The 15128-nt window shown below is 42.8% G+C and overlaps 1 protein-coding gene across 1 annotated transcript; it reads right to left on the bottom strand.

Moving 5' to 3' along the window:
• Positions 1–432: 432 nt before the first annotated feature.
• On the bottom strand, positions 433–1338 carry LOC121162095 (putative vomeronasal receptor-like protein 4). The gene has a single exon (XM_040988928.1). It carries the CDS (start codon positions 1336–1338, stop codon positions 433–435), a length of 906 nt encoding a protein of 301 aa, XP_040844862.1.
• Positions 1339–15128: the final 13790 nt, after the last annotated feature.

Raw genomic sequence — 15128 nt, 5'->3', positions numbered from 1 at the left:
AAATATAAAAAATGTGTTCCAAAAATTTCTTTTAAAAATGCTCTTTTACTGTAAATGTTGGACTCTCTCTCTCTATTTGTGGGTGGGTGTAAGTGTGTGTGTTGACAAACACATGGAATCTCTTCTCTCTATTACTTTTTTTTTAATTCAAGCTCAGAATGCCAACTCAATTACAGCCCCTACTAAATAAGCAAGAAGAATAAAGACATATAGCAGAGATGTCAAAATAAGAATCTATGAGAAATCTATATTTTCCAATTCTTTCAAGCACTGAACAGGGCATAGATTGTTTAGGAACAAATTTCTTCTTAAAATGAGGTTCATTTACATAGGACTTGATGAATTTAATATTGTGATGAATGCAAGGAATTTAAATCCCTAGAGGGGAACTTTCATACGTACAGGAGTGTGCAGAAGCAGTTTCCAAGCTTCTCAGTGAGCACTCCAGCATGAAGTGATATGAATATCCCTGCTGATCAGAACAAAGGGGCTGAGAGTGGCATAACCCAGTTCTAGAAATATTTTAGTATTTGCTGCTCTTGATTCCTTGGACAACGTGATCCCTGTGTAGAAGGACAAAATGAAATCTGCCCAATAAGACAACAAGAAGCAGGTCATGAGAATGAGAGTACTCTGAGTGGCTCTGATCTCTGGGCTGGGATATTTGGCACATCTGGAGCTCTGGAGGTAGAGGACACGTTTGTGATGTTTATACAGATAGAGAGCCATGTACCCACTGCTCCAGTACATGAGACTCTGAAAGGTGAGGTCTCGAAGAGCCATGAGGCAGAGGAAGAGCCACCTGACCATTTGTGGAGCTGGCAGCATGAAGCAATAACCAACATACATTCTAACATTAGATTCATTTTTGTTGTTCACTGCTGTGATGTAGTGCAGTAAGTTAGAGCTTATGAGAAAGCTAAAGACCCAGAAGAGGAGGAGGTGGGGAAGAACCTGGCATGCAGTGTGTGGTTTGAACTTTCTCCACAAGGTGTTCCTGGGACTGATGGTGATGGCATGGACTATACTGAGGAGGCATGTGGTGCAGATGGAGAGACTTCGAGCCACCCTGTTCAGGTAAATCATGATTTTGCAAACAATCTCACCTAGTAGGAAGTTTCTGATATAAGCAACTGTGATTATGTCACTGATCCATCTGGTACAAATAATGACATTGTTTGAAATAGCTAAATGAATGAGCATAAGATCTATGGAATTTTTCTCACGACTCATGATTAATATACGTACATGTTTGAAAAGCATAAGAAAGTTTCCCAAAATTCCAGGCCCCATGAGAGAAAAAAAGCTCACTTTCCAGATGAGGTGGCTCTGTGTCATCTTCTGACTTCACAAAGTGATCTAGAGAAAATTTGCAGAACGCACAGACGTGAGCATGACAGTTTCAGATCAGTGGATGTGATCTGGGTTTAGTGAAAAGATGCAACAACATGTGCATAGTTCATTCCACCTTTAGAGCACAAAACTCATCTTTTTTAAAACTACTTTTATTTTGAAAGGAAGATTTGCAGAGAAAAGGAGAAAGAGACATAGAGTCCTCAATCTGCAGGTTCACTTACATCCCAAATGACCACATGGTCCAGAGCTGAGCCAATCTGAGTCCAGTAGAAAGGAGCTGCTTTCCGGTATTCCAAATCGCTGCAGCCACACAAGGTCTTGAGTCGTCCTCTGCTGATTTCCCAGTCCATAAACAAGAAGAATCTGAAGTGAAGCAACCAAAGCTAGAACTAACTTCCAAGTGGAATAATGCTGCTGCAGGTTTAGGATCAGCCTATTGAACCACCGTGCCAGTCCCAGGCTCCCATTTGTACTTGATGTCTTATTTTTGTATTGTTTCTGCTGAAACAAAGATGGTGAAATTTACAGTTTAAACATTAAATCTGTGATCGTGCCTTTTCTTACCTTTGCACATAATCCTTCTGTGTATCAAATACATCCAAATTTACTAGACGTTTGTCACAAGAGAAATGTGAATTCAGTTGCAACAGCATTTCATCAGTTCTAAATCAAAATGCTGAGGTCTTTCCATTTCATTGCTCACATTCAACTTACCCATCTAGACTCATGCATATCCTCCTTACCATTCCTCCAGGGAATTTGGGGAGATTAGCCAGATAGAGAAAGAGGAACACTGCACATTCTCACTTACCTATGTGAGTGAAAATTTCATAGCAAAAATGTCAACTACACAAGTAGTAGCATAGGAGGGAAAGGTAAGTCAGTGGACAGAAGGCTGAGGCTTAACTGGATGAGTAACTTTGACTGTATAGCTTGGCGAAATATGCATGATGAAACAGGACATGCATGTTTCCGAGTAGCCCTTAGAAAGGATTTTGAATGTTCTCAGGATATTGATAAGCGGAGAGGTATTTAAACACAGCAGTAGTTACTCTGATTTTTTCACATTTTATTTAGGACTGAACTGTCATGTTGAGGTTAATATATGTACATAGACAATATAATCTAAACGTAGAATCATATGTACCTTTAATATGAGTGGCAGCATCTCAGAAGAATTGCACTTGACCTTTTCAAACTCATTGCCCAATAGCTAACACAGATGGAAGGAAAGGCCCCTTGCCCATGGTGGGAGAGGCAGAGCTCAGGCTTCTGCTCTGCTCTTCCTCTGGGGAAGATCAGAGGAAAGGTTTTGTCATGGCTTTGTTTTCTCTGTTTTGTTTTCCTGTGTACCTTGTCCTTACTCTCCAGCTTCTTAGGAAACACTACCATGTATGACCCTAGGACTACAACCTGGCTCCCTCAGGCCATAACTTGTCATCTGTAACAGGAGGGTGCTTTCTATCACCAAGATTAACTGTGAGACTTAAATCGGTAGATGCAAGCAATGCTCATGTCAGTTCACAACAAGGAAAAAAAAAAGATTTCTAAACACACCTGTCTGTGTTGTTATGCATCCTTACACTAGTTGTCACATTTGATCAATTCCCTAAACTTACGTACTGTGTGACATTTTGGCCCAATTTTTTTTTTTTGATTTAATTATAAAATGCCATAAAGCACTGAAGGACACCGGAAGGAAGAAACACTGAAATAAAAGCAAAAAAAGGAAAAATCCCAGTGTTGGAAGTGAGGATATACAAAAGTCAGGCACCTGTAGGAAGGGGCCTCCCCACCCAGGCTGTAAGCCCACTTCTGCCTGATGCTCCCAGCTTCATTCACTTCTGGGAAATGCAGCTACCTGAGGTCAGAGCATAGTGGCTCTGCTACCCAAAGTCTCCATCCAGGGCCAAACAAGCAGGGTCTGCTAGGTGAACAGGGAAGTATTAGCCAGTCACCCTCTCCCTGAGTGTTCACACCTTCCTCTTCCAAAGGGGTCATGGGAGCTGAGACAATGCCCACTCCCGACCTAGCACTGAACAACTTTGCCCAGGACAACTTTACTTTCAGAGCAAAGGCAGCTACACCTGCATTCACATACTCAGCCTCACTCACCTGAGCAGTCTGCAGGGCTGTGGCAGGAGCTGTTGCAGAGAAGCACAGCCAAGCCTGTTTATGCTTGCCTGAGTTCCAGCACTCAGGGATGCTGTCAATGATGTCAGCATGTCAGTGTGATGAGTTTGACTCCTTCTGCATGCTGTGGGTCCCTGGGGCCAGCTCTGCCCTCTCCCTTGCTGAACCTTTGACTGTTGAGTTCATAAACATCTTAATCCTCATTATACTGAATCTGCACTAATGAGCAGAAGGCAACATGATGATGAGCAGGTCTCAGAGTGTCCAGGTTCCTTGGACTTGAATATGATCTCATCCTACCTCTGAAGTATCTGAGAGTCAGAAGTAGTCACTTCCACAAGTCTGCTTTTTGGCTTGTAGTATTTTAATGTTTGAAAATGTTCATCAGCAATAGTTTTTACGTTGATCAGTAAGTAGCACAACTTACTTCACATTTCACAGTCTCTTTACTTCTCAACTGACATTCCTAAGCTGACATTACATTTGACATATGGAAGACCTTTATTTGTAATTGTAAAAGAATGTACTATATTTAAATATACAAATACATAAAACACATTTAAAATAGTATTATATGTAACAAATATTTTATATTTATTCTCAAAAGAACATCAGATTTACAAAAAGAAGAGATAGCTGGCATGATCATATACCCACTGAATTCTATAATGGCTAGTATTGAGCCTGTGTGAAGCTAGGATCCAGGAGTTTCTTCTGGATCCCCTATGCAGGTGCTGGTCACATGTATTTGGGTTATCATCTAGTGCTCGCCATAAGCAGGGAGTTGGATGGGAAGTGGAATACCTTGGACATAAACCAGTGCCACTATAAAATCCTGATGTGTGTGAGGTGAGGCTTTAGCCATTAACACAACACTTTGTGCCCATCACTGATATACCTTAACCATATCCAAGTTAATCATACGTAGAAAATCATATACATATGCTAAATGTAGTAACTAAAGTCCTCACCGGGCACACTTTGGGATCTCACAGAGGCACCTATTTATGTCCCTGCTGCTCCACTTGTCTTCCAGCTCTGTATCTGTGGCCAGGGAAACCAATAGAGGACAACCCAAAGCCTTGGCATCTGGACTCCAAAGAAGTTCCTTGCTGCTGTCTTCATATTGGCTCAGCTCTGGACCACTGCAGCCATCAGTGGAGTGAACCAGCAGACTTAAGACCCTTTCCTCTGTCTCATCTTCTCTCTCTGTAAGTCTGATGTCCCAGTAAAGATAAATCTTTGAAAAAACAAAATGCTAAAGAACACAGAAAAATAGTTGCAGTTTTTCTATTTTCACACAGTGAGGTTTTTGAGCTGTCTCGATCGTTTTTTCCCAAGTGATTTCCAGAATACAGTTAATCATCAGTGCGTGCAGTAGGAAAAAGAGGTTTTCCAATGCCTTATTATTACTAACACGTTTCACTCAAGTACTTGAATCTGCCAACCTGCATTCTAGGAAGTCAACGTTCAAGTGGTATCGCACTGACCAGGCATCATGTGGACAGTCTGTCTTCCATCTGAACCTGCCAGTAAAGCGACAAGGAACAGAGGTTCACATTCTCCAGTTGTTCTGAAAACGTGTGCTGGTTCCTTTAAGTAGCTTTGTGTAATATGCTACCTTTAAAGCATTTCAAATACCCTTTAGGAACATCTTAAAAGTACTCTATATTGACAATGAAGGCCATGAAAAGCTAGAATCAGAGTCGGCCTTGGGATGTTGTGTCCAGAAGAGGGGTGGTCCTGCCTGCTGGTGCTGTTTCCTGAATCAAATGATGGTTACAGCATGAAAATCAAGACTTACAGACCATCGAGGTTATTCCTTATGATGTTTGCAGTTCTTTCTGTGTGTATTTCTATTAAATGATCATAGCCCCACTCATAATGTTCCTGGTTCTTGATGATGCAACTCTGCAGTTACAGTCCAGACTTCACTGTGTGGAATGTGTGGCTACATTATCAGGATTGCACATTAGTTCTGGGGCCCAAAAGCCTTTTTACAAAGGGCCTCCCTCTCATCTCTGCATTAGACAGCAAGAATGCAGCAACCAGGTCCACATGGAGAGTTTCCTGCAGTATCTCTACAAAGTAGCTCAACAGAAGAACCTTGAAGGCTCTGTGTTTTTCATCAACTCCCAACCAGCTACATAGAAAACTATCAAAAACAATGTTTGAAGTTACTCTAATCACAGTAGGAAAATCTCAATTCATGTTTCCTCCCATATTTTTATTGTCCAGCCAATCCATGTACTTCTATAATAGTAACAACAACAAAACTGTACAAATGAAAACATACAAAGTTTGAATCAAATAAGGTGATATTCAGGTGTTTCTGACAATAGTTGATACCCAGTATTTAGAGATGCAGTGGAAAATAGTAATAGTTGACAGCCTTTTATCCATTACATTCATAGTAAATTTGAGGATTTTCTAAATGCATAATCTCAAGTACATAGATACCAGGTGACTGACTGACAGCAAATGCAGTGTTGTTTATGTTTCAGTCCTCCTTCAGGTCATGGACTGGAACCATTGAAGGTTGATTTTGTTGAAACTTGACGTGAACAAGTGAGCATCATCTGAATGGTTGCCACAGGAGACACACACCAGAGGAATGTCAACAAATTCACTCATGATCCATTCCTGGGAGTTGTTTGGGTTCAGAGCCAAATTGAGGCTTGGGCAGCCCAGATTATGGGCCAGGTCTTGGGACAGGCTAAGATGGGCCAGTCTCCAGAACCCTGATGATATATGTGAGAGTCAGGATGGGTTCCAGTCAAGGCCAGATTGCTGCTGAGACTACAGCAGCAAAGATGATGCCAGGCTGTAGTACCCACTTACAGAGGGTGAGGCAAGGTTGGCCATGCCAGGCTGGGACATATTAGCCACCAGCATACACAAGACCCCAGGCTGGGTACAAGCCTTGGAGGAAATTATTGGTCTTTGGATACTGTAGACTAGCCCTGTCATCATCACTGCATCTTAAGTGAACTCTCAGGAGAAGCTTGTTAGGTCATTGTACTCACCCACTGGTAAGCCTGAGACCTGGGACTGGAGGCAGATCAAGTTCGGAAGGGTAAAATACCCATTAGCCTGAATACAAGCTAGGTTGGAGGGAGGGTTGCACAAGGCTAGGCCATTGCATCTGCTGGCACATGGAAGAACCAAATTAATTGTGGGCCAGCTGGGCTTTGCTGCAATAACTGCTAATAAGTGCTGAGATTGGGTGTCATTCATTTCAGGGTGGACAGCAGTACCAAGTGCAAGAGCAAGATATAGGGAATGGCATGGGTCTAGTAGAACTATGGGGACTCCTCTGTTAGACAGCAGCAGTCACTGGCGGGCATAAGAGCCATGGCTGTGGATGTGCCAGGCTGCCTGAGGCAAAAGCACCCACACTTCAAGTGGGGCTGTAGGATACGGGTACAACTGGGCTAGGCCACATGTCCAATGAGTGTATATGACAGGCTGATGGGATGTAGGAGGAGCTGGACCAGCCCTCTGCACTAACCAGCATGTGTAGGAACCAGAACCTGGGACAGGCTGATTGGACATTTCATAGGAGTTGAGGCTGGGAGTGGGCAACTGAATTCATCAGTTTGGGCATGGGCTGAGGCTGATAGCATCAGACTGAACCAGACTCTGCTCTTGGTGGCACACACAAGAGTCTGGTCTGGGTCACTGCAGGCTAGGTTTATAGGGGGATTCCCCAACTAGGCCATTGGTTGTAAGCTCCAGCCACAGGGAATACCACAAGATTTGTGACCCAACCTTGCAGTACATGCATCAGGACTGGGCCTCTTCAGTTACTGAGTATACAGTGCAAGTGTGCCCACAAGTACACATGGGACATGACAGTCAACTCCTCTAGACAAGCACAGGACAACAAGTACCCATTAGAGGATGGAAAGCAGACCATGTTGAACAACATTCCTATCCTAGCTTTAGAAGCAGGGGTCAGGGATTGTGGTCACACTAAGGTTGACTTTGACCTTGTAAATAACTTCTCAATCGTGGAGTGATGAAGTCAACGTGATTTCAGAACTATCAAAATCGCTCAAAATACTCCCTCAGAATATTCCGCCCCCCACACTTTAGGGTCTCTAAGATGACATCAAGGCACCATTCCCAATCCCCTGAAGCAGACGTAGTTTGGAAACAAACGGTGGTCCCTTCTTGTTCCCAAACCCCTGCTATAAGATAGGAGAACAAATAGATACTTGTTGCATCCACCTTCCTCCATTGCTCAACCCCCCCCACCTTAATCAGTTGTTCACAAGGGCATGCATCCTCATCTATTTAAACAACATAAATAAAATAAAACCAAATAAAGCAAAACAAAATGAGACAAATACGTAAGCAAACAGTCAATATGAATATAGCATATCTAATTTTTTTTTCTTCTAAATCTTCCTTGCCATATTTATTTTGGATTTTGTTTTAATAAATGTATTCCGTGAAACTGTGACATCCCCTTAGCTCTCTGACCAACCCAGCTCTCAGCCACAAATCTAGTGCATGCTGGTGGTTACTCTTACCCAAACCCAGCATAGCCCATCCCTCAGGTTGCCCTTTACCATTGGATGCTGCAACAAAAACTTGCATGGCCCTGCTCCACTCCCAACTCATACTAGAGGGTGCTGTAGCTTAGCCGTGCCCAGCCTGCACCCATGACTGACTTTCAGATAAAGCAGTAGGTGTGATAGTCCAGAATAGTCCTAGAGGTACTTGCAGAGGCCATAAGACAAGAAAAAGAAATCAAAGGCATACGTATAGGAAACGAAGAAGTCAAGCTTTCACTATATGCAGATGACATAATCCTATACATAGAAAAACCAGGAGACTCAATACAGAAACTGCTAGAACTTATACGAGTGTTTGGCAGAGTGGCGGGGTACAAAATTAACGAACGAAAATCAACAGCCATAGTGTACGCAAATAACACCAAGATGGAAGAAGATCTAACCAACAGGATACCATTCAAAATAGCTGAGAGAAGTATGAAGTATTTGGGAATAAATCTAACCAAAAGCGTAGGAGACCTATTCGAAGAAAACTACAAACTATTTAAAAAGGAAATTGAACAAAACCTCAAAAGATGGAATAACATCCCGTGCTCCTGGATAGGCAAAATCAATATCATTAAAATGTCTATACTACCACAAGCAATATACATTTTCAATGCAATTCCAATCAAATTGCCCAAAGCATTCTTCATGGAACTGGAATACAATGATTCAAAAGTTCATCTGGAAACACAAAAAACCACGAATAGCTAGAACCATCCTGAAAAATAAGAAGTTAGCAGGGGGGAATCACAATCCCGGACCTCTGGACATACTATAGAGCAGTGGTTATCAAAACAGCCTGGTACTGGCACAAGGACAGAAAGGAAGATCAATGGAATAGAATAGAAGCTCCAAAAGGGAACCCACACAAATACAACCAATTAATCTTTGACAAAAAGACCAATGACAACTCAAGCAAGTGGGAAGGCCTCTTTAGTAAATGTTGTTGGGACAACTGGCTGATAGCCTGTAGAAACAAAAAGATAGACCCACATCTATCACCATACACCAAGATCCAATCTACATGGATAGAAGACCTAAACCTACATCCAGAAACCTTCAAACTCTTGCAGGAAAATGTAGGAAATACCCTGCAAGACCTAGGAGTAGGTTCCGACTTTCTAAGAAGGACACCAAAAGCAATAGCAGTTGAGAACAGAATAAACAAATGGGACCTCATCAAACTAAGAAGCTTCTGTACAGCAAGGGAAACAATCAACAAAGTAAAAAAGCAACCCACAGAGTGGGAGAAGATCTTTGCACACGATATAGGCGATAAGGGGCTAATTTCCAGGATATACAAAGAACTTCAAAACAACCAAAAAACCAAAACAAACAAGCCACTCAAGAAATGGGCACGGGAAATGGGCAAACATTTCACAAAGGAACAAGTCCAAATGGCAAAAAAACATATGAAAAAATGTTCCAGCTCCCTAGCAATAAGGGAAATCCAAATTAAAACATCGATGAGGTACCACCTAACACCAGCAAGATTGGCCCACATAAACAAGAACACCAACGACGCCTGCTGGCGAGGATGCGGGGAAAAGGGAACCCTACTCCACTGCTGGTGGAGCTGCAATTGGTACAGCCTCTATGGAAATCAGTCTGGAGAACACTCAAACAACTCAAAATCTGCATACCATATGACCCAGCAATAGCACTCCTAGGAATATATCCAAAACACCTGTTTTACGACAAACCAACATGCATCCCTATGTTCATTGCAGCACAATCAGTAATTGCAAAAACATGGAAGCAACCAAAATGCCCACCAGCAGAAGATTGGATAAGAAAGCTTTGGTTCATCTACTCCATGGAATACTACTCAGCTATTAAAAAAAACAAAATGCAGTTCTTTGTGGCTAAATGGGCACAACTGGAAACTATAATGCTAAGGGAAATGAGTGAATCCCAAAAGATTAGATACCACATGTTTGCCTTGATTTAACTTGTAATTTTTGTTTGGTTGTTTGTTATTTTTTGAACCTGTCATTGATACTGTCTCAACCCAGATGTTTTGAAGAATGGAACTTGCATTATTTTTAACATATTGTTTACCCAATACTATGTCAATTAATTCCATAATGTTGTATATTGATACTGAGGCCTTGTTGGGGCTTTTAACCGACCGGATCTTTACTCTGTTAGACCTATCTTCAGACCATAGAAGGTCTCCCCAAGAGGCCACTGAACTTATCTGGACAATAGGACACGGAACTTTATGCTAGGCATGTGTTTGCAAGCAATGAATCTCAACTGAACTTGAACTATGGTTATGCAACAAGGTGGAGGAATCCACCATGGGGGGAGGGGTGTGGGAGGGGTGGGGGGAATCCCCAGCGCCTATGGAGCTGTACTACATAATACAATGTAAACAACAATAAAAAAAAAAAAATGTTTAGGCCAGGTAGGAACTGTCACTCAAATGAGGAATTAACAATGTAGTTCCCTTCAAATTGTGTACTATGTTCTAAATACCTGTGGTTTTATTCATGTTGACACTTAACCTACAACAAATAATTGGTTCATAGATTTGCACTATTTCCCTTACACAATTGGGCTAAGTTTAAGCGATGAGTTGTGAGGATGTAAGCTAAAAGTACATAAACAGGCTCAGAGAATGAGTTTCAAAATCTTTAATACATTGATTTGGGTGAACCGTATAATGGAGACTAGCATGCCGAGAAGTACAAATACATTGCAGTATGCATCTCTACTCCCAAGTAAATAGTGGACTCCGTAAGAAAATGACAGTAGAGAGGGCTACAGCCAGCACTGCACTTCAATTTAACCTAGGCAGGGCAGTTTGCAGGGACAGGGTCTGGTGAGCAATGAGCTTTAATGCAAGGAAATAGCAGGTATTAGCAGATGCTGCTGAATCACTCTTGCTCCCATCTCATCACTGCAACATAAGGAAGCTGAGTTCAGAGTAGGCCACAATGCTAGTCAGGTTATGGTCTGTTCCTGTTTGCAAGAGAAGATGGCTGGGTCAAGTCCTGGGGTGCAGGTGCTTGTCTGATCCCCAACGTGAGAATGGACATGCTGTCACTGTCTGGGTTAAAGTCAATATTTTTGCAACCTTCACCTCAGCATGTATCCTTCCTTTTCTGTCGGAAATGCTGTGGTTTTGGGCTGAAATAAGATAAATCTTGAGTAGCAAGCATGTGATCAGGGGATGCATCAGGATTGGGCCTCAACAACAGTAGAGACATTTAAAAGTCTAACCCATCCATGTACCAGCTCTGACTTCAAGAAGAGGCCATCAGATCCACAGAGGATGAAACAACAGAACCAATTCTAACAAAATGTACTTGAGCTCTAAATACAACTCCAGCCTCTCTTACAATAATAGATTTCATCTTTTTCCATGCAAGCCTGAGTGCCAAAAATAAATTGTATGGGTCAAATAAGCTGTCATGTTAGAAAGATGTTTCAAACTAAAGTATGGGTTGACAAAGGTTAGCTGTGCATAGTGGAAGGAGGTGGGGGGGGGGTTGTAGCAAAAAAAAAAAAAAAAAAAAAAAGGAAATCGGACTGAATGAGAGGAGGCATCAGCCTACAGAAATACTTACTCATGTCCCAGGGAAAATGTGCACTGATTTATTGTCTTAAGTTTGCAAAATATAACTAATTGTTGCAATTTCCTGAACCAGAGAAACACAGTTTTTTGGTTGTTCTCCAAAACGTAGAATATTTGGCTAACATTGAAATTGATAAGGAATAGATCTAGACTCGTGCATCAGCTTCCTGTAATTGCAAGGGAATCCTCTCAAAAGATGTGCCCACTAGTCAACCTAGCCCGTATCATTGAAATCAGTCACTCAGAAGGGTGAGTCCTACAAATAAGCGCTAGCTATCCCTGGCCACAGAACTGATCTGCACATGCACAGCAACACACCAGCTACAGACACAGCAGTGCACCTGCATTTAATGGAGTTGCTTGGCAACAGTCATTGTGAGGCAAGAATGCAGGGTGAGGCTGGATGCTTCTGTTGGGATGTCCAGATGAGACCATTGTTAGCTCATCTGCAAGTCTGGTCATGGATTCACTAGTCTGGGAGAACTGCTGGTACTCTAGGCCTTGAACGTTCTGCCTCTCCTTTTTAAAGGTTGAGTGTATCTTGAATTAACCACATATGATGATGTCGAATGGGATGAAATCACAGAGCGGGGACAGCCTCCCAGATGAGGCTCTCTGGGAGCAGCATATGGCAGGCAACAAGCAAAGGAAGGCAGGAAGCAACAGCTCCTGCTGTTCCCAAGAAAAGACAGGAGGCCCCTGGGGACCAGAATAGGTAACATGGTCTGTGAGCCAGGCCAGTACTGAAGGGTAGGCTTAACAGGACACAGACACTCCTGTGACTGTGGAATTCGAGTCCCATATGGTCCTGTGTGAGCTGTTTCTGTGTTTATCCAGTTGACATAATGTGGATAACAAAGTTTCACAATGCTTTTGTTAATTACCATTTTCCCCTTACTCTTGTGAAATAATTAGTTGGAAGTACTACTCAGAGATTTCTCATTATAAATCTGAAAACGTCTGTTGCAACAAAAACCAGTGCACATTGTGTTATGCCTAGATGAGGTGACTGTATGGGATATGGCCACAGCGCCGAACAGCACACGTGAGAACCAGGTAGGGAGGTGGCGTAGCTGACAGGGAGAATGTGGGCTCCCCTGCTGGACAACCATTCCCACTAGAGTGTGAGCTGGGATGAGGGCAGAGGAGACCAGTCAGAGCTACATTACCTGTGGACCTCATTTGAGCTAAATCAGGAAAAAGCCAGGAATGATTGGTGTTCATGGTGCTAGTACAAAATAGAGTGAGTGAGGGTTGGTGTGGCTTAGCCACAGTATCAGATGGCAGAAGCTGGCACTGGGGTCTATTTCTGCCAAGCTAAACTGCAGAACCTCCTGGAAAGTACATAATCTTGGGAGTGGGAGTGGCCTAGACGGGAAATAGTTGGCTCCTCCTTCTTTGGTTACTACTCCCATTGGAGGACACACAGAAACCAGGACAGGGGAAGGAGTGGCTAGACAGAAGGGCACCCAACAGCATGTGTCTGGGCTGGAAAGTGGAGCTGGTTGGGTTGAACTGGGCTTCAATGTCCATTGATATGTATGAGGGATAACTGGGATGTGGGACAGACTGTAGTAGTCTGCTACACACAATAGCATAATGGGAACCAGGATAGGGGGTGGGCCTGGTGGGGGTTCTAGTGTGTCGCTCCGACTAGGCTACAGCTCCCACTAGTTTATGTGAGGGCCAAGTGTGTGCTGGGCAGAATCAGGCTGGACTGCAATCCCAATGGGTCCCAGTGGAAGACAGCACTGGAAACAGAACCAACCCCTGATTCCAAATATGTGCTTTTGCTTACTACCTAGATTTGTAATCACATAGGCAGCACTGGAAAAAGGTCCAGGTCCAAATCAGATAAGTTCTGAATGCCAGTTATATGTGAACCCTGTTTTAGAAATTCTCTTTGGGCCCGGCGCGGTGGCGCAAGTGGTTAAGTCCTCGCCTTGCACGCCCGGGATCCCATATGGGCGCCGGTTCTAATCCCGGCAGCCCCGCTTCCCTTCCAGCTCCCTGCCTGTGGCCTGGGAAAGCAGTCGAGGACGGCCCAAAGCTTTGGGACCCTGCACCCGCGTGGGAGACCTGGAAGAGGCTCCTGGCTTCGGATCGGCATAGTATCGGCCCGTTGCGGCTCACTTGGGGAGTGAATCATCGGACGGAAGATCTTCCTCTCTGTATCTCCTCTCTGTATATCCGCCTTTCCAATAAAAAATAATAAAAATAAATATTTAAAAAAAAAAAAGAAATTCTCTTTATGTATTTGACAAAATCAGTGCTAACCAGTACCTTTCCACCATTTCAGTTTTTCTGGCACATCTGTGATCTGTATCCAGGATTCAGATGTGATAAGCAAGGAAAAGAACAGTATTAGGTAAGCTCTGAATAGGAGCTAGTTTCCTGACGGTGGGGAATATTCACATAAAGTTTGTGTCCATTACATATAGGATGTAGTATAGCGTATTTCTAGGTGATTCATCTACTTTTGAGTACATTCTGGGCATGGTACCATATGAGGTAGAGAGTGGCAAGGCAGGACCTGGGTCTATGGAGACCATGGTGGAAATCTAACAGAGAAGAAGATCATTGGAGCAGAGTAGAAACATCAGGAAAGAACACACATATGCACACCCATCTAGTCTCCAACGAGAGAACAGAAAACAACCCAGGGAAGAAAGAAGTTCTTTTCAAAAAAGCTGTTGGGACAACTGGATAGCAGCCGACAGAGGCAAGAAATAAGATCCCCCATATTTCACTATACAGAAAGATCAAATCTAAATAGATAAAGGAGATAAACTTACACTCAGACACAATCAAACTATTAGAAGAAAATGCTGGAAATACTCTACAAGATGTAGACATAGCAGACTTCCTAGAAAAATAATCATAGATAGTCAGAACAAAATGAATAAATGGGACTATATCAAATGGACAAGATTCTGCACAGCACGCAAAACAATCAACAAAGTAAAAAAGCGAACAACAGAGTGGGAGAAAACTTTTATACACCAAATAATAGAAGGAACTAATAGCCAGAATATACAAAGGTTTCCAAAACAAAAAACATATCAACAAACAAACCAGCTAAGAAATCGATAAAGGGGGCCTGGCACAATGGCGAAGTGGCCAAAGTCCTTGCCTTGAACGTCTGGCATCCCATATGGCCACTGGTTATATTCTCCGCTGCTCCACTTCCCATCCTGCTTCCTGTTTGTGGACTGGGAAAGCAGTTGAGGATGGCCCAACATCTTAGGACCCTGCACCCACCTGGGAGACCTGGAAGAGCTCCTGGCTCTTAGCTTTAGATCTGCTCAACTCCAGTTGCTGCGGTCACTTGGGGAATGAACCATTGGATGGAAGATCTTCCTCTCTGTTTCTCCTCCTTTCTATGTAAAACTTGCAATAAAAATAAATTAATTTTTAGAAAAGAAGAAAAAGAAAAGATGGGTGAAAGAAATCAGCAGACACTTCTAAAAGAAACAGATGCAAGTGGA

Source organism: Ochotona curzoniae, unplaced genomic scaffold (assembly GCF_017591425.1).
Source record: "Ochotona curzoniae isolate NIBS_2020 unplaced genomic scaffold, NIBS_Ocur_1.0 contig_500, whole genome shotgun sequence".
Lineage (NCBI taxonomy): Eukaryota > Metazoa > Chordata > Mammalia > Lagomorpha > Ochotonidae > Ochotona > Ochotona curzoniae.
The sequence above is the reverse complement of the archived record's forward strand: the minus strand, read 5'-3'. Positions and strand labels throughout refer to the sequence as shown.

Coding starts and splice junctions, on each gene's coding strand:
- LOC121162095 (XM_040988928.1), bottom strand. CDS start 1,338: ATGACACAGAGCCACCTCATCTGGAAAGTGAGCTTTTTTTCTCTCATG.